Raw genomic sequence first — 25,000 nt, 5'->3', positions numbered from 1 at the left:
TGTATGTCTGTATGTATGTAATGTATGTATGTAATGTATATATGTATGTAATGTATGTATGTAATGTATATATGTAATGTATATATGTATGTAATGTATGTATGTATGTATGTATGTATGTATGTATGTATGTATGTATGTATGTATGTACTCACCTAGTTGTGTTTGCGGGGGTTGAGCTCTGGCTCTTTGGCCCCGCCTCTCAACCGTCAATCAACTGATGTACAGATTCCTGAGCCTACTGGGCTCTGTTATATCTACATTTGAAACTGTGTATGGAGTCAGCCTCCACCACATCACTTCCTAGTGCTTTCCATTTACTAACTACTCTGACACTGAAAAAGTTCTTTCTAACATCTCTGTGGCTCATTTGGGTACTCAGTTTCCACCTGTGTTCCCTTGTTCTCGTCCCGCCAGTGGTGAATAGTTCATTCTTGTTTACCCGGTCGATTCCCCTGAGGATTTTGTAGGTTGTGATCATGTCCCCCCTTACTCTTCTGTCTTCCAGTGTCGTAAGGTGCATTTCCTGCAGCCTATCCTCATAACTCATGCCTCTTAGTTCTGGGACTAGTCTAGTAGCATACCTTTGGACTTTTTCCAGCTTCGTCTTGTGCTTGACAAGGTACGGGCTCCATGCTGAGGCCGCATACTCCAGGATTGGTCTTACATATGTAGTGTACAAGATTCTGAATGATTCCTTACACAGGGTCCTGAACGCTGTTCTGATGTTAGCCAGCCTCGCATATGCCGCAGACGTTATTCTCTTTATGTGGGCTTCAGGAGACAGGTTTGGTGTGATATCAACTCCTAGATCTTTCTCTCTGTCTGTTTCATTAAGTACTTCATCTCCTATTCTGTATCCTGTGTCTGGCCTCCTGTTTCCACTGCCTAGTTTCATTACTTTGCATTTACTCGGGTTGAACTTCAACAGCCATATGTTGGACCATTCACTCAGTCTGTCTTGGTCATCTTGTACCCTCCTACTATCATCCTCTGTTTCAATCCTCCTCATAATTTTTGCATCGTCGGCAAACATTGAGAGGAACGAATCTATACCCTCTGGGAGATCATTTACATATACCAGAAACAGTATAGGTCCAAGGACTGACCCCTTCGGGACTCCACTTGTAACGTCTCGCCAATCTGAGACCTCACCCCTCACACAGACTCGTTGTCTCCTGTTGCTTAAGTACTCCTTTATCCAATGGAGAACCATCCCTTTCTCTCCAGCCTGCATCTCCAGCTTTCTCACTAGCCTCTTGTGTGGCACTGTATCAAAGGCTTTCTGACAATCCAAAAATATGCAGTCTGCCCACCCTTCTCTTTCTTGCCTTATTTTTGTTGCCTGGTCGTAGAATTCAAGTAACCCTGTGAGGCAGGACCTGTCATCCCTGAACCTATGTTGATGCTGTGTTACAAAGTTCCTTCGCTCCAGATGCTCCACTAGCTTTTTTCGCACAATCTTCTCCATCAGCTTGCATGGTATGCAGGTTAGGGACACTGGCCTGTAGTTCAGTGCCTCCTGTCTATCCCCTTTCTTGTATATCGGGACTACGTTAGCTGCTTTCCAAATATCTGGCAGTTCCCCTGTTGCCAGTGATTTGTTATACACTATGGAGAGTGGTAGGCACAGTTCTTTTGCTCCTTCCTTTAGTACCCAAGGAGAGATTCCATCTGGGCCTATAGCCTTTGTCACATCCAACTCTAGTAAACAGTTCCTTACTTCCCCGCTGGTAATCTCAAACTCTTCCAGTGGTTCCTGGTTAGCTATTCCCTCACTTATCTCTGGAATTTCTCCGTGCTTTAAGGTGAAGACCTCCTGAAATTTCTTATTCAGTTCCTCACACACTTCCTTGTCATTTGTAGTGAATCCTTCCACCCCTATCCTTAATTTCATAACCTGTTCCTTTACTGTTGTTTTTCTCCTGATGTGGCTATGCAACAATTTAGGCTGAGTCTTTGCCTTGCTTGCGATGTCATTTTCGTATTGTCTTTCTGCCTCTCTTCTCATCCTGACATATTCATTCCTGGCATTCTGGTATCTTTCTCTGTTCTCCAGTGTCCTGTTATTCCTATAGTTTCTCCATGCCCTTTTACTTTGCTGCTTAGCTAGCCTACATCTCTGATTAAACCATGGGTTTCTCATCTTCATTTCTCTGTTTTCCTTTTGGACTGGGACAAACTTGTTTGCTTCGTCCTTGCACTTCTGCGTGATGTAATCCATCATATCTTGGGCCGTCTTTCCCCTGAGCGCTTTTTCCCATGCTATATCTGTTAGGAATTTTCTTATCCCCTCATAGTTTCCCTTTCGGTATGCTAACCTTTTGGTTTCGGTATCCCTCCTCGAGTTCAATAACCCTTCTTCAATCAGGTACTCAAACACCAGTACACTGTGGTCGCTCATTCCTACTGGGTACTCAAAACCGATTTCTCTTATGTCGGAGTTGTTCAGAGTGAAGACTAGGTCGAGTCTCGCTGGTTCGTCATTGCCTCTCATCCTTGTGGGTTCTCTGACATGCTGGGTTAAAAAGTTTCTTGTCACCACCTCCAATAGCTTGGCTCTCAACGTATCCTCGCCTCCATGCGGTTCCTTGTTCTACCAGTCAATCCTTCCGTGATTGAATGTATGTATGTATGTTTGTATGTATGAATGTATGTATGTATGTATGTATGTATGTATGTATGTATGTATGTATGCATGTATGTATGTATGTATGTATGTATGTATATATGTATGTATGTATGTATATATGTATGTATGTATGTATGTATGTATGTATGTATGTATGTATGTATGTATGTATGTATGTATGTATATATGTATGTATGTATGTATGTATGTATGTATGTATGTATGTATGTAATGTATGTATGTATGTATGTATGTATGTATGTATGTATGTATGTATGTAATGTATGTATGTATGTATGTATGTATGTATGTATGTATGTATGTATGTAATGTATGTATGTATGTATGTATGTAATGTAATGTAATGTATGTATGTATGTATGTAATGTAATGTATGTATGTATGTATGTATGTATGTATGTATGTATGTATGTAATGTAATGTATGTATGTATGTATGTATGTATGTATGTATGTATGTATGTATGTGTGTATGTATGTATGTATGTATGTATGTATGTATGTATGTATGTATGTCATGTAATGTATGTATGTTTGTATGTAATGTAATGTATGTATGTATGTATGTATGTAATGTATGTATGTATGTATTGTGACGGTGTTTCCCCCCTTATATTTCTCCCACGCCTGCTGTAAGAGTCATGTCCGCTTTACCCGAGCGTTCTCTACGTCGCAGACATCAGTTTGATATATGTGGGAGAGTGTAGTGTTCTCGAGGTGGCGAGAAATTCGTGAAAGAAAAGTATTTTGGCCTGTGGTATAGGCCCTTTAGGAAGCCAATATGGCGCGGGCTCCTCCGTTTTGCCGCCAAAACTATGACGTCAGTGGCACCAGATTGGTCACCGACAGCGATGTGGCACAGGAAGCCAATGAAAACCTGCCTTTGCAAATATGACGTCACGAAGGCAGGGGGGTCCGGTCATAGCGCCACTGCGGCGCCATCAGTCTGACATGACACGTCATGGTGGACGGATGTGTGAAGGTTGATCCTGTCAATCTGACAGTAATACGCCACTCCTGTGGATCTTACGCGTCACCCGTAGTCTGCAAGTATGCCCGGAGGTCTTCCTTCATTCCATGTGTGGACCGAAGAGGGAATTGACGGAATATTGAGCGTCAAGTGCTCCGGGGTCGGGTGCTGTGCAGGTGAAGTCTAGGCAATATCGTCTGGGACGTCTGATAGCTTCACAGTGACGACGTAGCGGCTGGGCCAATCCACTGGGAAGCAGTGAAAGAAGACACTAATTGGGAATCCAAACGACTGCAGCCGAGACGTAGGTAGGCAGCCGTAGTTGGGAGAAGAAGTTGACGGCCGGGAGACTGACTCCAACCCTACAAGACGTGGAGGAGGGGCACGGACCCGCGGAGGACAGAACACGGAGACGACGCGTTTATCTTGGGACGTTGATTGGGTTCCTGGAGGACACGACAGAGTGTGTGTGGGGGCGTTCCCTACACGAGGCGGGAGCCTGCACCAAGAGCTACAACTGAACTCTCACCGGAGGATAGGTGGAAGTAGGTGATTCTAGTTTCCCTCCCAATTCCCCTTTAGTCAGCTATATTATTTAGCCAGAGTATTTTGTATGTCGTGAGCAAGGCTCACCTATGTCACAGTAAGGCACAAGTGTGCAGAGTGGGGCTACATAGAGCACTCACGGTATCTATTATTATTATTGGTGTGTGCAGGCACCTGGAGTAATTGATGAATTTACTGTGTTGATAACGTCTTTCATGAGACTTTAATATGATCATTTAGTGAGAGAATATATATATATAAATGTACCAGTATTTGGTGTTAGGCTATGTGCCCAGTAACTATATTATTACTATTATTGATATCTAGGATTTATCTATATATATATATATGTCTATGCTTGTGTATTGAATAACCATTCATGTGTGCAGTGATCAATTGAATATTCGCCCATGAAAGGAATTGCTGAGAACTCCAGTAATATATACTTGCATGCGTTATCATTAAATGAAGTGCAGTGTGTTATACCATGATAGTGAATTATTGTGTTCATTAATATAGAAATGTTTGATTGAGCTCAAGATCAGTGCAGCGAAGTATTTACGTTCTATTGCTATTGTCACAGATATTGTGTTGTTTGAACATTTAGTGATCTTTGAGAATTTAAAGAAACAGGCATATTTCGCCAACAAACAAGTGCAGTAAGAGATCATGCAGTGGGGGGGGGGGGAGTTGCCCAGCTGATTTTGGCATTGATGAGAGGGGGGAGCATTGCCAGCTTGGCGAGTTCATGATTATTTGTGAGAACGAGCGACTTTCGCATGAAATAGCTGTTTGCTTATTGATATAATTATGTGATGTCTTGAGTTTTAAGTAAAACACAAAATACCTTGGCGTTTGTATCATCCCCTCCATATTTCTTGTGGCTATATAATACGTGAAAGGAGATAGAGTGATAGAAATAAATACCTACCTGATATCAGATCTATTGAGTGTGTTCTTGCCACTGCTACCACAACTCAACAAAACCACTGACGTGTTACTGGACACGGGAAACACCAGTTGGCGACCTTGTGGTTAGTAGTAGAGCCTTCTGTTGGGGCGGGCACACAGCAGTTAAGAGAACAAGCTGTGTTCTCACTCATTCTCGATTAGAGGCCGGTTGGGATTGACTGGGATACTCTCCTGGCGTACAGTGGCGCTGCGAGGATAGAGTGAAGACCCGCAGGGCTACGGTGAGTAACGGTCATCGCTAATAGTGCGACCGTTGAGAGGATATCTTGTATACTGTTGCTCACCCTCTTATGGTGAACCCCGACAGTATGTATGTAATGTATGTACGTATGTATGTATGTATGTATGTATGTATGTATGTATGTATGTATGTATGTATGTATGTATGTAATGTAATGTATGTATGTATGTATGTATGTAATGTATGTATGTATGTATGTAATGTATGTATGTGTTTATGTATGTATGTAATGTATGTATGTATGTATGCAATGTTATGTATGTATGTATGTATGTATGTATGTATGTATGTATGTATGTATGTATGTATGTAATGCATGTATGTATTTATGTATGTATGTATGTATGGATGTATGTATGTATGTATGTATGTAATGTATGTATGTATGTATGTATGTATGTATGTATGTATGTATGTATGTAATGTATGTATGTATGTATGTATGTAATATATGTATGTATGTAATGTATGTATGTATGTATGTATGTATGTATGTATGTATGTATGTATGTATGTATGTATGTATGTATGTATGTATTTATGTATGTATGCATGTATGTATGTATGTATGTATGTATGTATGTATGTATGTATGTATGTATGCATGTATGTATGTATGTATGTATGTATGTATGTATGCATGTATGTATGTATGTATGTACTCACCTAATTGTGCTTGCGGGGGTTGAGCTTTGGCTCTTTGGTCCCGCCTCTCAACTGTCAATCAACTGGTGTACAGATTCCTGAGCCTACTGGGCTCTATCATACCTACATTTGAAACTGTGTATGGAGTCAGCCTCCACCACATCACTTCCTAGTGCATTCCATTTATTAACTACTCTGACACTGAAAAAATTCTTTCTAACGTCTCTGTGGCTCATCTGGGTACTAAGTTTCCACCTGTGTCCCCTTGTTCGTGTCCCACCCGTGCTGAAGAGTTTGTCTTTGTCCACCCTGTCAATTCCCCTGAGAATTTTGTAGGTGGTTATCATGTCTCCCCTTACTCTTCTGTTTTCCAGGGATGTGAGGTTCAGCTCCTTTAGCCTTTCCTCGTAGCTCAATCCTCTCAGTTCCGGGACGAGCCTGGTGGCATACCGCTGAATCTTCTCTAACTTTGTCTTGTGTTTAACTAGGTATGGACTCCAGGCTGGAGCTGCATACTCCAGGATTGGTCTTACATAAGTGGTATACAGGGTTCTGAAAGATTCCTTACACAAGTTTCTGAAGGCAGTTCTTATGTTGGCCAGTCTAGCAGTCTAGCAGTCTAGCATACATACATACATGTATGTATGTATGTATGTATGTATGTATGTATGTATGTATGTATGTATGTATGTATGTATGTATGTATGTATGCATGCATGTATGCATGTATGCATGTATGTATGTATGTATGTATGTATGTATGTATGTATGTATGTATGTATGTATGTATGTATGCATGTATGTATGTATGTATGTACTCACCTAGTTGTGTTTGCGGGGGTTGAGCTCTGGCTCTTTGGTCCCGCCTCTCAACCGTCAATCAACAGGTGTACAGATTCCTGAGCCTATCGGGCTCTGTCATATCTACACTTGAAACTGTGTATGGAGTCAGCCTCCACCACATCACCCCCTAATGCATTCCATTTGTCAACCACTCTGACACTAAAAAAGTTCTTTCTAATATCTCTGTGGCTCATTTGGGCACTCAGTTTCCACCTGTGTCCCCTTGTGCGTGTTCCCCTTGTGTTAAATAGACTGTCTTTATCTACCCTATCAATCCCCTTCAGAATCTTGAATGTGGTGATCATGTCCCCCCTAACTTCTGTCTTCCAGCGAAGTGAGGTTTAATTCCCGTAGTCTCTCCTCGTAGCTCATACCTCTCAGCTCGGGTACTAGTCTGGTGGCAAACCTTTGAACCTTTTCCAGTTTAGTCTTATCCTTGACTAGATATGGACTCCATGCTGGGGCTGCATACTCCAGGATTGGCCTGACATATGTGGTATACAAAGTTCTGAATGATTCTTTACACAAGTTTCTGAATGCCGTTTGTATGTTGGCCAGCCTGGCATATGCCGCTGATATTATCCGCTTGATATGTGCTGCAGGAGACAGGTCTGGCGTGATATCAACCCCCAAGTCTTTTTCCTTCTCTGACTCCTGAAGAATTTCCTCTCCCAGATGATACCTTGTATCTGGCCTCCTGCTCCCTACACCTATCTTCATTACATTACATTTGGTTGGGTTAAAATCTAACAACCATTTGTTCGACCATGCCTTCAGCTTGTCTAGGTCTTCTTGAAGCCTCGAACAGTCCTCTTCTGTTTTAATCCTTCTCATAATTTTAGCATCGTCCGCAAACATTGAGAGTATTATCTCCAGTGTACACAGCATCCAATTAAATGATAGGATAAAAGTAATGAAAATTTGAATAAAAAATGAATACGAAAAGTCTTAGCTTTAAGACGATTTCAATGACATCATTTACGAATCATCCTCGGGATCTCTGGAATTCCTCGTAGAACACTGGGAGATGAATAACATGGGTAAGGTAACAGCTCGTGGATTCCTCAGACGCGAGCTGTAATTTAAGGGATATTACGTAGCATTGCACTAGGCTACTGAAATATCTATATTCATGGAAATGGAGAATAAATTAGTTATAATACTAACATGGGTTTTGTTTAGGTCGCTCGATGTAACGACAAGCTGCCCCGACATATACAATCTCTAATGATGCATCAAAAGGGAATTATATATACTTAACTAAGGGGTACAGATTATGTTGAAGCTTGCCGAAACCGCGTCCCAAGCTCCACTCTCACAATGGCGGACAGGTGGTTGATAGCGTGGCTGGAATGTCGACGCGTTTTAGTTGGCCAGTCACGACAGATCACGTAGAACAATATTAACTAGTTCTATGATGAGTATCAGGGTAATTCTTGCTGACAACTTCACCGTAACGTGTCCCAGACTCTGACACCAAGACCTTGTTGCTCAATTCCGCAACACGAGACTTCACGCCGCACTCAGGCGTCTTGTCCTCCTCAAACCACAATGGCTTCTCCCCCTCGCCCACTCGCGTCCCGCATTCGCCACAGAAATTATTTTATCACGAATAATATTATTTCTCGTAATTGTGGCTGAAATGCTTTAATAAAGACTGGGTTGTAATTCTAGTGAGTTAAATATTATTACTTTCTCGTCTTATGGTAGTAAACAAGAAATGGAGAAGATTTTAGTTTTCTCTATGGCATTCACCCGTGACGGTAAATTTATTACTTGATAACAATTGTAACTAAAAACTCTCGATTTGGAATTATTTGGGAGTTATGTTATCCGTAAATAATTATCACACGGAATACTGATGATTTTCGAGAATCACATTCAATTCTCTAACACACTGGATATAAATGTGTTTAACTAGGTAGAATCTGACGCAATACTGGTGCTTGGTTTCGTAAGAATTCCAGTATTCTTATACAGATATAATTATTAGTTCATGTGAACCCTGCTGTTAGTAAATTTTAGTAACTACAGTAATTAGTATATTTTAATACTAGTTTATAATAATAGAATAGTATTGTATTAGTGTTGGAAATTTCCAACATGTATGTATGTAATGTATGTATGTATGTATGTATGTATGTATGTATGTATGTATGTATGTATGTATGTATGTATGTATGTATGTAATGTATGTATGTATGTATGTATGTATGTATGTATGTATGTATGTAATGTAATGTATGTATGTATGTATGTACGTATGTAATGTATGTATGTATGTATGTATGTAATGTAATGTATGTATATATGTATGTAATGTAATGTATGTATGTAATGTATGTGTGTATGTGTGTATGTATGTATGTATGTATGTATGTATGTATGTATGTATGTATGTATGTATGTATGTATGTAATGAAATGTATGTATGTATGTATGTAATGTATGTATGTATGTATGTATGTATGTATGTATGTATGTATGTAGTGTATGTATGTAATGTATGAATGTATGTATGTATGTATGTATGTAATGTATGTAATGTATGTATGTATGTATGTATGTATGTATGTATGTATGTATGTATGTAATGTAATGTATGTATGTATTGTGACGGTGTTCCCCCCATTATATTTCTCCCACGCCTGCTGTAAGAGTCATGTCCACTTTATCCGAGCGTTCTCTACGTCGCAGGCATCAGTTTGATATATGTGGGAGAGAGTAGTGTTCTCGCCTTGCCGAGAAATTTGTAAAAGAAGAGTATTTTGGCCTGTGGTTTAGGCCCTTTAGGAAGCCAATTTGGCGCTGGCTACTCTGTTTTGCCGCCAAAACTGTGTGACGTCAGTGGCACCAGATTGTTCACCGACAGCGATGTGGCACAGGGAACAATGAAAACCTCCCATGGCGAATATGACGTCACGAAGGAAGGGAGGTCCGGTCAGAGCGCCACGGCGGCGCCATCAGTCTGACACGACACGTCAAGGTGATCGGATGTGTGAAGATTGATCCTGTCAATCTGACAGTAACACGCCACTCCCGTGGATCTTACGCGTCACCCGTAGTCTGCAAGTACGCCAGAGGTCTTCCTTCATTCCATGTGTGGACCGAAGAGGGAATTGACGGAATATTGATCATCAAGTGCTCCAGGATCGGGTGCTGTGCAGGTGAAGTCTAGGCAGTATCGTCTGATAGCTTCACAGTGACGACGTAGCGGCTGGGCCAATCCACTGGGAAGCAGTGAAGAAGACACTAATCGGGAATCCGAACGACTGCAGCCGAGACGTAGGCAGGCAGCCGTAGCTGGTAGGAGAAGTTGACGGCCAGGAGACCGACTCCAACCCTACAAGAAGTCGTGGAGGAGCACGGACCTGCAGTGGAAAGGCACGGAGACGACGCGTTTATGGTGGGACGTTGATTGAGTTCCTGGAGGACACGACAGGGTGTGTGTGGGGGCGTTCCCTACATGAGGCAGGAGCCTGGACCAGGAGCTACAACTCAACTCTCACCGGAGGATAGGTGGAAGTAGGTGATTCTAGTTTCCCTCCCAATTCCCCGTTAGTCAGCTATATTATTTAGCCAGAGTATTTTGTATGTCGTGAGCAAGGCTCACCTATGTCACAGTAAGGCACAAGTGTGCAGAGTGGGACTATATAGAGTACTCACGGAATTTATTACTATTATTGGTGTATGCAGGCACCCGGAGTAATTGATGAATTTTCTGTGTTGATAATGTCTTTCATGAGACTTTAATATGATCAGTTATTGAGAGAGTATATATATATATATATATATATATATATATATATATATATATATATATATATATATATATATATATATATATATATATATATATATATATGAATATACCAGTATTTGGTGATAGGCTAAGTGCCCAGTAACTATATTATTAATATTGTTGATGTCTATGATTTATCTATATATATATATATATATATATATATATATATATATATATATATATATATATATATATATATATATATATATATATATATATATATATATATATATATATATATATATATATATGTCTATGCTTGTGTATTGAATAATCATTCATGGGTGCAGTGAGTAATTGGGTTATCGCCCACGAAAGGAATTACTGAGAACTCCAGTGATATATACTTGCGTACGTTATCATTAAATGAAGGGCAGTGTGTAATACCATGATAGTGAATTATTGTGTCCATTAATATAGAAATGTTTGATTGAGCTCAAGATCAGTGCAGCGAAGTATTTACGTGCTATTGTCGCAAATATTGTGTGTATGAACTTTTAGTGATCTTTGAGAATTTAAAGAAACAGGCGCCTCACACCAGGCAAACAAGTACACGAACATTCGCGCGGTGGGAGTCGCCCAGCTGATTTTGACATTGACGTGAGGGGGAGCATTGCCGACTTGGCGAGCTCATGATTATATGTGGGAACGAGCGACTTCCGCCTGAAACAGCTGTTTGCTTATTGATATAATCTTGTGATGTCTTTGAATGAGTTTTAAGTAAAATACAAAATACCTTGGTGTTTATATCATCCCCTCCATATTTCTTGTGGCTATATAATACCTGAAAGGAAATAGAGTGATAGAAATAAATACCTGCCTGATATCAGATCTATTGAGTGTGTTCTTGCCACTGCTACCACAATTCAACAAAACCACTGACGTGTTACTGGACACCGGAAACACCAGTTGGCGACCTTGTGGTTAGTAGTAGAACCCATGCCGGGGCGGGCACACAATAGTTAAGAGAACAAGTTGTGTTCCCACTCTTTCTCGATCAGAGGCCGGTTGGGATTGACTGGGATACTCTCCTGGCGTACAGTGGCGCCGCGAGGATAGAGTGAAGACCCGCAGGGCTATGGTGAGTGACCTTGAGTATACTGTTACTCGCCCCCCCTCTAATGGTGGTGAACCCCGACAGTATGTATGAATGTAATGTATGTATGTATGTAATGTAATGTATGTATGTATGTATGTATGTATGTATGCACCTCCCTGACCACAGCCTCGACTGACCTCATTTCCCTCCCTGAGAAGGGCAGGAGGGAGAAGAGGAGGTGAAGTAATAATCTGATAACGCTGAGGTGTTCGGACCTGAGGTGTTCGGACCTGACGTGTTCGGACCACCACAGTGGTGGTCAAGCTGAGGTGTTCGGACCACCACAGAATTCACCTAGTTGTGTTTGTGGGGGTTGAGCTTTGCTCTTTCGGCCCGCCTCTCAACTGTCAATCAACTGTTTACTAACTACACTAACTACTTTTTTTTTTTGTTTCACACCACACACACACACACACCCCAGGAAGCAGCCCGTGACAGCTGACTAACTCCCAGGTACCTATTTACTGCTAGGTAACAGGGGCATTCAGGGTGAAAGAAACTGTTGCCCATTTGTTTCTGCCTCGTGGGGAATCAAACCCGCGCCACAGAATTACGAGTCCTGCGCGCTATCCACCAGGCTACGAGGGCCCTGTGGTGGTCTCTTGTGGTCAAGCTGAGGTGTTCAGACCACCACAGTGGTGGTCAAGCTGAGGTGTTCGGACCACCACAGAGGTGGTCAAGCTGAGGTGTTCGGACCACCACAGTGGTGGTCAAGCTGAGGTGTTCGGACCACCACAGTGGTGGTCAAGCTGAGGTGTTCGGACCACCACAGAGGTGGTCAAGCTGAGGTGTTCGGACCACCACAGAGGTGGTCAAGCTGAGGTGTTCGGACCACCACAGAGGTGGTCAAGCTGATGTGTTCGGACCACCACAGAGGTGGTCAAGCTGAGGTGTTCGGACCACCACAGTGGTGGTCAAGCTGAGGTGTTCGGACCACCACAGAGGTGGTCAAGCTGATGTGTTCGGACCACCACAGTGGTGGTCAAGCTGATGTGTTCGGACCACCACAGAGGTGGTCAAGCTGAGGTGTTCGGACCACCACAGAGGTGGTCAAGCTGAGGTGTTCGGACCATCACAGAGGTGGTCAAGCTGATGTGTTCAGACCACCACAGAGGTGGTCAAGCTGATATGTTCGGACCACCACAGTGGTGGTCAAGCTGATGTGTTCGGACCACCACAGAGGTGGTCAAGCTGAGGTGTTCGGACCACCACAGTGGTGGTCAAGCTGAGGTGTTCGGACCACCACAGAGGTGGTCAAGCTGAGGTGTTCGGACCACCACAGTGGTGGTCAAGCTGAGGTGTTCGGACCACCACAGTGGTGGTCAAGCGGAGGTGTTCGGACCACCACAGTGGTGGTCAAGCTGAGGTGTTCGGACCACCACAGTGGTGGTCAAGCTGAGGTGTTCGGACCACTACAGTGGTGGTCAAGCTGAGGTGTTCGGACCACCACAGAGGTGGTCAAGCTGAGGTGTTCGGACCACCACAGAGGTGGTCAAGTGTTCGGACCACCACAGAGGTGGTCAAGCTGAGGTGTTCGGACCACCACAGAGGTGGTCAAGCTGAGGTGTTCGGACCACCACAGTGGTGGTCAAGCTGAGGTGTTCGGACCACCACAGTGGTGGTCAAGCTGAGGTGTTCGGACCACCACAATGGTGGTCAAGCTGAGGTGTTCGGACCACCACAGAGGTGGTCAAGCTGAGGTGTTCGGACCACCACAGAGGTGGTCAAGTGTTCGGACCACCACAGAGGTGGTCAAGCTGAGGTGTTCGGACCACCACAGAGGTGGTCAAGCTGAGGTGTTCGGACCACCACAGTGGTGGTCAAGCTGAGGTGTTCGGACCACCACAGTGGTGGTCAAGCTGAGGTGTTCGGACCACCACAGAGGTGGTCAAGCTGAGGTGTTCGGACCACCACAGAGGTGGTCAAGTGTTCGGACCACCACAGAGGTGGTCAAGTGTTCGGACCACCACAGAGGTGGTCAAGCTGAGGTGTTCGGACCAAAACAAAGGTGGTCAAGTGTTCGGACCACCACAGAGGTGGCCAAGCTACACTCAACAGGTCATCACACGACAGGTCATCACACTGCTACACTCAACAGGTCATCACACTGCTACACTCAACAGGTCATCACTGCTACACTCAACAGGTCATCACTCAACAGGTCATCACACTGCTACACTCAACAGGTCATCACACGCTACACTCAACAGGTCATCACACTGCTACACTCAACAGGTCATCACACGACAGGTCATCACACGCTACACTCAACAGGTCATCACACGACAGGTCATCACACTGCTACACTCAACAGGTCATCACACTGCTACACTCAACAGGTCATCACACGACAAGTCATCACACTGCTACACACGACAGGTCATCACACGACAGGTCATCACACTGCTACACACGACAGGTCATCACACGCTACACTCAACAGGTCATCACACGATACACACGACAGGTCATCACACTGCTACACACAACAGGTCATCACACTGCTACACACGACAGGTCATCACACTGCTACACACGACAGGTCATCACACGCTACACTCAACAGGTCATCACACGATACACACGACAGGTCATCACACTGCTACACACAACAGGTCATCACACTGCTACACACGACAGGTCATCACACTGCTACACACAACAGGTCATCACACTGCTACACTCAACAGGTCATCACACTGCTACACACGACAGGTCATCACACTGCTACACACAACAGGTCATCACACGCTACACACGACAGGTCATCACACGCTACACACGACAGGTCATCACACTGCTACACACAACAGGTCATCACACGCTACACACAACAGGTCATCACACGCTACACACGACAGGTCATCACACTGCTACACACAACAGGTCATCACACTGCTACACACAACAGGTCATCACACTGCTACACACAACAGGTCATCACACGCTACACACAACAGGTCATCACACGCTACACACAACAGGTCATCACACGCTACACACGACAGGTCATCACACTGCTACACACAACAGGTCATCGCACTGCTACACACAACAGATCATCACACTGCTACACACAACAGGTCATCACACTGCTACACACGACAGGTCATCACACGCTACACACAACAGGTCATCACACTGCTACACACAACAGGTCATCACACGACAGGTCATCACACTGCTACACACAACAGGTCATCACACTGCTACACACAACAGGTCATCACACGCTACACACGACAGGTTATCACACTACTACACACGACAGGTCATCACACTGCTACACACAACAGGTCATCACACTGCTACACACGACAGGTCATCACACTGCTACACACGACAGGTCATCACACTGCTACACACAACAGGTCATCACACTGCTACACACGACAGGTCATCACACTGCTACACACGACAGGTCATCACACTGCTACACACGACAGGTCATCACACTGCTACACACAACAGGTCATCACACAACAGGTCATCACACTGCTACACACGACAGGTCATCACACTGCTACACACAACAGGTCATCACACTGCTACACACAACAGGTCATCACACTGCTACACACAACAGGTCATCACACTGCTACACACAACAGGTCATCACACAACAGGTCATCACACTGCTACACACGACAGGTCATCACACTGCTACACACAACAGGTCATCACACTGCTACACACGACAGGTCATCACACTGCTACACACAACAGGTCATCACACTGCTACACACAACAGGTCATCACACTGCTACACACGACAGGTCATCACACTGCTACACACAACAGGTCATCACACAACAGGTCATCACACTGCTACACACGACAGGTCATCACACTGCTACACACAACAGGTCATCACACTGCTACACACGACAGGTCATCACACTGCTACACACAACAGGTCATCACACGCTACACACGACAGGTCATCACACTGCTACACACAACAGGTCATCACACTGCTACACACGACAGGTCATCACACTGCTACACACAACAGGTCATCACACAACAGGTCACTGCTACACACGACAGGTCATCACACTGCTACACACAACAGGTCATCACACTGCTACACACGACAGGTCATCACACGCTACACTCAACAGGTCATCACTCGACAGGTCATCACACAACAGGTCATCACACTGCTACACACGACAGGTCATCACACAACAGGTCATCACACTGCTACACACGACAGGTCATCACACTGCTACACTCAACAGGTCATCACACGACAAGTCATCACACTGCTACACACGACAGGTCATCACACAACAGGTCATCACACTGCTACACTCAACAGGTCATCACACGCTACACTCAACAGGTCATCACACGACAGGTCATCACACTGGTACACTCAACAGGTCATCACACTGCTACACTCAACAGGTCATCACACGACAAGTCATCACACTGCTACACACGACAGGTCATCACACGACAGGTCATCACACTGCTACACACGACAGGTCATCACACGCTACACTCAACAGGTCATCACACGATACACACGACAGGTCATCACACTGCTACACACAACAGGTCATCACACTGCTACACACGACAGGTCATCACACTGCTACACACAACAGGTCATCACACTGCTACACACGACAGGTCATCACACTGCTACACACAACAGGTCATCACACTGCTACACACGACAGGTCATCACACTGCTACACACAACAGGTCATCACACTGCTACACACAACAGGTCATCACACTGCTACACACGACAGGTCATCACACTGCTACACACGACAGGTCATCACACTGCTACACACAACAGGTCATCACACGCTACACACGACAGGTCATCACACGCTACACACGACAGGTCATCACACTGCTACACACAACAGGTCATCACACGCTACACACAACAGGTCATCACACGCTACACACGACAGGTCATCACACTGCTACACACAACAGGTCATCACACTGCTACACACAACAGGTCATCACACTGCTACACACAACAGGTCATCACACGCTACACACAACAGGTCATCACACGCTACACACAACAGGTCATCACACGCTACACACGACAGGTCATCACACTGCTACACACAACAGGTCATCGCACTGCTACACACAACAGATCATCACACTGCTACACACGACAGGTCATCACACTGCTACACACGACAGGTCATCACACGACAGGTCATCACACTGCTACACACAACAGGTCATCACACTGCTACACACAACAGGTCATCACACGCTACACACGACAGGTTATCACACTGCTACACACGACAGGTCATCACACTGCTACACACAACAAGTCATCACACTGCTACACACGACAGGTCATCACACTGCTACACACGACAGGTCATCACACTGCTACACACAACAGGTCATCACACTGCTACACACGACAGGTCATCACACTGCTACACACAACAGGTCATCACACTGCTACACACGACAGGTCATCACACTGCTACACACGACAGGTCATCACACGCTACACTCAACAGGTCATCACTCGACAGGTCATCACACAACAGGTCATCACACTGCTACACACGACAGGTCATCACACAACAGGTCATCACACTGCTACACACGACAGGTCATCACACGCTACACTCAACAGGTCATCACACTGCTACACACAACAGGTCAACACACTGCTACACACGACAGGTCATCACACTGCTACACACGACAGGTCATCACACTGCTACTCACGACAGGTCATCACACTGCTACACTCAACAGGTCATCACACTGCTACACTCAACAGGTCATCACACGACAGGTCATCACACTGCTACACACAACAGGTCATCACACGCTACACTCAACAGGTCATCACACGACAGGTCATCACACTGCTACACACAACAGGTCATCACACTTCTACACACAACAGGTCATCACACTGCTACACACGACAGGTCATCACACGCTACACTCAACAGGTCATCACACGACAGGTCATCACACTGCTACACACAACAGGTCATCACACGACAGGTCATCACACGCTACACTCAACAGGTCATCACACGACAGGTCATCACACTGCTACACACGACAGGTCATCACACTGCTACACACAACAGGTCATCACACGACAGGTCATCACACGCTACACTCAACAGGTCAGCACACGACAGGTCATCACACGCTACACTCAACAGGTCATCACACGACAGGTCATCACACGCTACACTCAACAGGTCATCACACGACAGGTCATCACACGCTACACACAACAGGTCATCTCATCACACGCTACACTCAACAGGTCATCACACGACAGGTCATCACACGCTACACACAACAGGTCATCACACGACAGGTCATCACACGCTACACTCAACAGGTCATCACACGACAGGTCATCACACGCTACACTCAACAGGTCATCACTCAACAGGTCATCACACGACAGGTCATCACACGCTACACACAACAGGTCATCACACGCTACACTCAACAGGTCATCACACGACAGGTCATCACACGCTACACACAACAGGTCATCACACGACAGATCATCACACGCTACACTCAACAGGTCATCACACGACAGGTCATCACACGCTACACTCAACAGGTCATCACTCAACAGGTCATCACACAACAGGTCATCACACTGCTACACACAACAGGTCATCACACTGCTACACACGACAGGTGATCACACTGCTACACACAACAGGTCATCACACAACAGGTCATCACACTGCTACACACGACAGGTCATCACACTGCTACACTCAACAGGTCCTCACACGACAGGTCATCACACTGCTACACACAACAGGTCATCACACTGCTACACTCAACAGGTCATCACACAACAGGTCATCACACTGCTACACACGACAGGTCATCACACTGCTACACACGACAGGTTATCACACTGCTACACTCAACAGGTCATCACACAACAGGTCATCACACTGCTACACACGACAGGTCATCACACTGCTACACACGACAGGTCATCACACTGCTACACACAACAGGTCCTCACACGACAGGTCATCACACTGCTACACACAACAGGTCATCACACTGCTTCACTCAACAGGTCATCACACAACAGGTCATCACACTGCTACACACGACAGGTCATCACACTGCTACACTCAACAGGTCATCACACAACAGGTCATCACACTGCTACACACGACAGGTCATCACACGCTACACTCAACAGGTCATCACTCAACAGGTCATCACACAACAGGTCATCACACTGCTACACACAACAGGTCATCACACTGCTACACACGACAGGTGATCACACTGCTACACACAACAGGTCATCACACAACAGGTCATCACACTGCTACACACGACAGGTCATCACACTGCTACACTCAACAGGTCCTCACACGACAGGTCATCACACTGCTACACACAACAGGTCATCACACTGCTACACTCAACAGGTCATCACACAACAGGTCATCACACTGCTACACACGACAGGTCATCACACTGCTACACACGACAGGTTATCACACTGCTACACTCAACAGGTCATCACACAACAGGTCATCACACTGCTACACACGACAGGTCATCACACTGCTACACACGACAGGTCATCACACTGCTACACACAACAGGTCCTCACACGACAGGTCATCACACTGCTACACACAACAGGTCATCACACTGCTACACTCAACAGGTCATCACACAACAGGTCATCACACTGCTACACACGACAGGTCATCACACTGCTACACTCAACAGGTCATCACACAACAGGTCATCACACTGCTACACACGACAGGTCATCACACTGCTACACTCTACTGGTCATCACACGACAGGTCATCACACTGCTACACACAACAGGTCCTCACACGACAGGTCATCACACTGCTACACACAACAGGTCATCACACAACAGGTCATCACACTGCTACACACGACAGGTCATCACACTGCTACACACGACAGGTCATCACACAACAGGTCATCACACTGCTACACACAACAGGTCATCACACAACAGGTCATCACACTGCTACACATAACAGGTCATCACACGCTACACACAACAGGTCATCACACTGCTACACACGACAGGTCATCACACTGCTACACACAACAGGTCATCACACTGCTACACACGACAGGTCATCACACTGCTACACATAACAGGTCATCACACGCTACACACAACAGGTCATCACACGCTACACACGACAGGTCATCACACTGCTACACACAACAGGTCATCACACGACAGGTCATCACACTGCTACACATAACAGGTCATCACACGCTACACACAACAGGTCATCACACGCTACACACGACAGGTCATCACACTGCTACACACAACAGGTCATCACACGCTACACTCAACAGGTCATCACACGACAGGTCATCACACTGCTACACACAACAGGTCATCACACGACAGGTCATCACACTGCTACACACGACAGGTCATCACACTGCTACACACGACAGGTCATCACACTGCTACACACGACAGGTCATCACACTGCTACACACGACAGGTCATCACACTGCTACACACAACAGGTCATCACACAGTGAAACAACTCAACGTCTCCCCTCACCTGTTCCTGAAGAAGTTAAACGCCCGTTGATAATACACATCTTTGACAGGACTTTGTTTGTAGTAGTTTTTGACGTGAGCGAGGTAGTCGGTCCTGCGGACGTGGACGGTGACTATGGTGGCGTCCCTCAGGGCCGTGTTCAGTGCTTGTAGAGCGGCAGCCACCTGGACCTTAGCTTTACGCAGAACCCGCTGGTTGAAGGTGAACTCCTGGCGAAAGTGATCTCTCATGGTGATGAGAATGTGACAAGGACAGGGGAAGTCTTTGACGTAGACAGACTGCTGGAGCGGGTACGGGTAGAGCTGGGTGTCGTCGAGCGCTCTGCTGTCTGCGCTCTTGGCAAACAGCTTCATGTACAACTTTGCGAATGATTCGCTGTGAGTGACGCGAGGATAGCACTCCCCGGTGGCGACGGGTAGACTTAGCTTGGGGAAGATCGCCACCAATGTATCACTCATGCCTTGAGCAATGGCCACCTGGAGGGAAGACACATACACACACGTCAGAGTATTGGATTGGCTGCTGTGTCACACTCACTCAATGTTCACTGTCCCCGTCAGCAGTGATGGGACACACATTTAGACGTATGGAGCAGTGTTCACTGTCCCCGTCCCCACGGATGGGACACACACATTTAGACGTATAGAGCAGTGTTCACTGTCCACGTCCCCACGGATGGGACACACACATTTAGACGTATGGAGCAGTGTTCACTGTCCACGTCCCCACGGATGGGACACACGTTTAGACGTATGGAGCAGTGTTCACTGTCCACGTCCCCACGGATGGGAAACACACATATTCCATATTCGTACGTAATAGGTATTAAACCATATATAAATGAGAGTAAAATCTCTCTGGATCACAATAACTATATATCTTTACAGATGTTTCTGTTAAATATAATGTATTGAATATAAGAGGCCTATGGCAAGTTCACCTCCAGTAGGTCAATATGGAGGGCCTATAATTTTTATAATTTGATTCGTTTTGTTGAATTAAACCCGACTGTTGAAAGTCATATGTAGCCTTAGGCTATTTCTTCCAATGACCCAACAGCAACTTACTGTCAACAAGTTACTGTCATAAAATGGGGCTCGTTTTCTCTCAAATAAGTGAATTGTGTCAATGGAAACGAACTCCTGGTCTGTGGGTGCCGAGTTGGTGTTGGGTCATTGGAAGAAATAGCCTACAGCTACCAATGACTTTTAACAGTCGGTTAGCCATTTGGTCAGGGTACTGGACTTGTCACTGTGTTCACTACACCTGTCAGTCTAACGTTTGAACCTTTCACGAGTGGAGTCGCTTTTGGTTCATGCAAGTTATATATAAATATATATATATATATATATATATATATATATATATATATATATATATATATATATATATATATATATATATATATATATATATATATATATATATATATATATATATATATATATATATATATATATATTAGTATATTTTGGTAGCAGTCTTTCCTGTAGACATATATTATTAAATATGACCGAAAAAGTAAGATTAATAATTCTAACACGAATTTTCTCAATCTTTCGTACATTACGCTTCACTGTTGGAGGTAAATCAAAAATCACTTCTCCAAAATTCATTTTTATTTCTAGTCTGACGCGACACGGGCGCGTTTCGTAAAACTTATTACATTTTCAAAGACTTCACAAATACACAACTGATTAGAACTTACGTATCTCTGATTTTATATCTACATTTGAGTGAGGTGGGAGGGGTGATGTGGCATTAACACAAGACAGAACAAGAGGGGATATTAATAGGGTATTAAAAGTATCAACACAAGACAGAACAGAAACAATGGGTATTGAATAGAAGTGTTTGTAGAAAGCCTATTGGTCCATATTTCTTGATGCTTCTATATTGGAGCGGAGTCTTGAGGTGGGTAGAATATAGTTGTGCAATAATTGGCTGTTGATTGCTGGTGTTGACTTCTTGATGTGTAGTGCCTCGCAAACGCCAAGCCGCCTGCTATCGCTGTATCTATCGATGATTTCTGTGTTGTTTACTAGGATTTCTCTGGCGATGGTTTGGTTATGGGAAGAGATTATATGTTCCTTAATGGAGCCCTGTTGCTTATGCATCGTTAAACGCCTAGAAAGAGATGTTGTTGTCTTGCCTATATACTGGGTTTTTTGGAGCTTACAGTCCCCAAGTGGGCATTTGAAGGCATAGACGACGTTAGTCTCTTTTAAAGCGTTCTGTTTTGTGTCTGGAGAGTTTCTCATGAGTAGGCTGGCCGTTTTTCTGGTTTTATAGTAAATCGTCAGTTGTATCCTCTGATTTTTGTCTGTAGGGATAACGTTTCTATTAACAATATCTTTCAGGACCGTTTCCTCCGTTTTATGAGCTGTGGAAAAGAAGTTCCTGTAAAATAGTCTTATAGGGGGTATAGGTGTTGTGTTAGTTGTCTCTTCAGAGGTTGCATGGCTTTTCACTTTCCTTCTTATGATGTCTTCGATGAAACCATTGGAGAAGCCGTTATTGACTAGGACCTGCCTTACCCTACAGAGTTCTTCGTCGGTCAACAAACTGATCGAAACTGTGAACGCCAAGAAATCCGGACTCCACCTGCCAAAGATCATTGGGGAATATAAACCTGGATATGCGTATGGAAATGTCAAGACGCACAAGCCTGGAAACCCACTTCAGCCAATCATTAGCCAGATACCCACACCCACGTACAGACTGGCGAAGCGACTCAACGGCCTGCTGACTCCTTATGTTCCTTGCGCCTTCAGCCTGAAGTCTCCAAAGGAATTTGTGGACTTACTGCGGGGCACACGGGCCACAGGGATAAGAGCCTCGTTGGACGTAGAATCGCTGTTTACCAACGTACCTGTGGACGAGACAATCGGAATGATAGCCGACAGAGTGTATCGTGATCCAGCCTGTACTCCTCTTGACATGCCAGAAAGTATTCTGAGGAAACTACTCCAAGCTTGTACTAAAGAGGCACCCTTCTTGAGCCCGGATGGGCACATGTATAAGCAAGTAGATGGGGTCGCCATGGGTTCTCCCCTAGGTGTCCTGTTTGCAAACTTCTACATGGGTACCATCGAGCAAAAAGTCTTAGTCGACATGAACTTCAAACCGGCCATATACTGCAGGTATGTTGACGACATTTTTACACAGGTACCTGATGTCAGACATCTGCAGGAGCCGAAGGAGGCATTTGAGCGGAGTTCCGTGCTGCGTTTCACTTACGAGACGGAAAAGGATGGGAAGCTGCCTTTTCTAGATGTAACAGTCATGGAAAAGGGCGGAGGTTTCCACACTGCAGCCTACACTAAGGAAACAAACATAGGAATGTGCCTAAATGCCAACAGCGACTGCCCTGACAGGTACAAGAGGAGTGTTGTTAACGCATACGTCGACCGTGCTCTCAGCCACAGCTCAGAATGGAAGCAAGTCGACGAAGAACTCTGTAGGGTAAGGCAGGTCCTAGTCAATAACGGCTTCTCCAATGGTTTCATCGAAGACATCATAAGAAGGAAAGTGAAAAGCCATGCAACCTCTGAAGAGACAACTAACACAACACCTATACCCCCTATTAGACTATTTTACAGGAACTTCTTTTCCACAGCTCATAAAACGGAGGAAAGGGTCCTGAAAGATATTGTTAATAGAAACGTTATCCCTACAGACAAAAATCAGAGGATACAACTGACGATTTACTATAAAACCAGAAAAACGGCCAGCCTACTCATGAGAAACTCTCCAGACACAAAACAGAACGCTTTAAAAGAGACTAACGTCGTCTATGCCTTCAAATGCCCACTTGGGGAATGTAAGCTCCAAAAAACCCAGTATATAGGCAAGACAACAACATCTCTTTCTAGGCGTTTAACGATGCATAAGCAACAGGGCTCCATTAAGGAACATATAATCTCTTCCCATAACCAAACCATCGCCAGAGAAATCCTAGTAAACAACACAGAAATCATCGATAGATACAGCGATAGCAGGCGGCTTGACGTTTGCGAGGCACTACACATCAAGAAGTCAACACCAGCAATCAACAGCCAATTATTGCACAACTATATTCTACCCACCTCAAGACTCCGCTCCAATATAGAAGCATCAAGAAATATGGACCAATAGGCTTTCTACAAACACTTCTATTCAATACCAATTGTTTCTGTTCTGTCTTGTGTTGATACTTTTAATACCCTATTAATATCCCCTCTTGTTCTGTCTTGTGTTAATGCCACATCACCCCTCCCACCTCACTCAAATGTAGATATAAAATCAGAGATACGTAAGTTCTAATCAGTTGTGTATTTGTGAAGTCTTTGAAAATGTAATAAGTTTTACGAAACGCGCCCGTGTCGCGTCAGACTAGAAATAAAAATGAATTTTGGAGAAGTGATTTTTGATTTACCTCCAACAGTGAAGCGTAATGTACGAAAGATTGAGAAAATTCGTGTTAGAATTATTAATCTTACTTTTTCGGTCATATTTAATAATATATATATATATATATATATATATATATATATATATATATATATATATATATATATATATATATATATATATATATATATATATATATATATATATATATATATATATATATATATAT

The 25,000-nt window shown here is 44.4% G+C and overlaps 1 protein-coding gene across 1 annotated transcript in view; it reads right to left on the bottom strand.

Annotated features, from left to right (window-relative positions):
• Positions 1-25,000, bottom strand: part of LOC123747543 (galactoside alpha-(1,2)-fucosyltransferase 1-like) — a 273,432-nt gene that overhangs the window by 11,725 nt on the left and 236,707 nt on the right. Inside the window, exon 4 of the mRNA XM_069304569.1 lies at positions 20,380-20,855. Coding sequence (XP_069160670.1) covers positions 20,380-20,855 — 476 coding nt within the window. The remainder of the gene's footprint in view (positions 1-20,379; positions 20,856-25,000) is intronic.

The sequence above is a fragment of the Procambarus clarkii genome, chromosome 5 (assembly GCF_040958095.1).
Source record: "Procambarus clarkii isolate CNS0578487 chromosome 5, FALCON_Pclarkii_2.0, whole genome shotgun sequence".
Lineage (NCBI taxonomy): Eukaryota > Metazoa > Arthropoda > Malacostraca > Decapoda > Cambaridae > Procambarus > Procambarus clarkii.
This window is presented reverse-complemented; position numbering and strand designations above follow the sequence as displayed.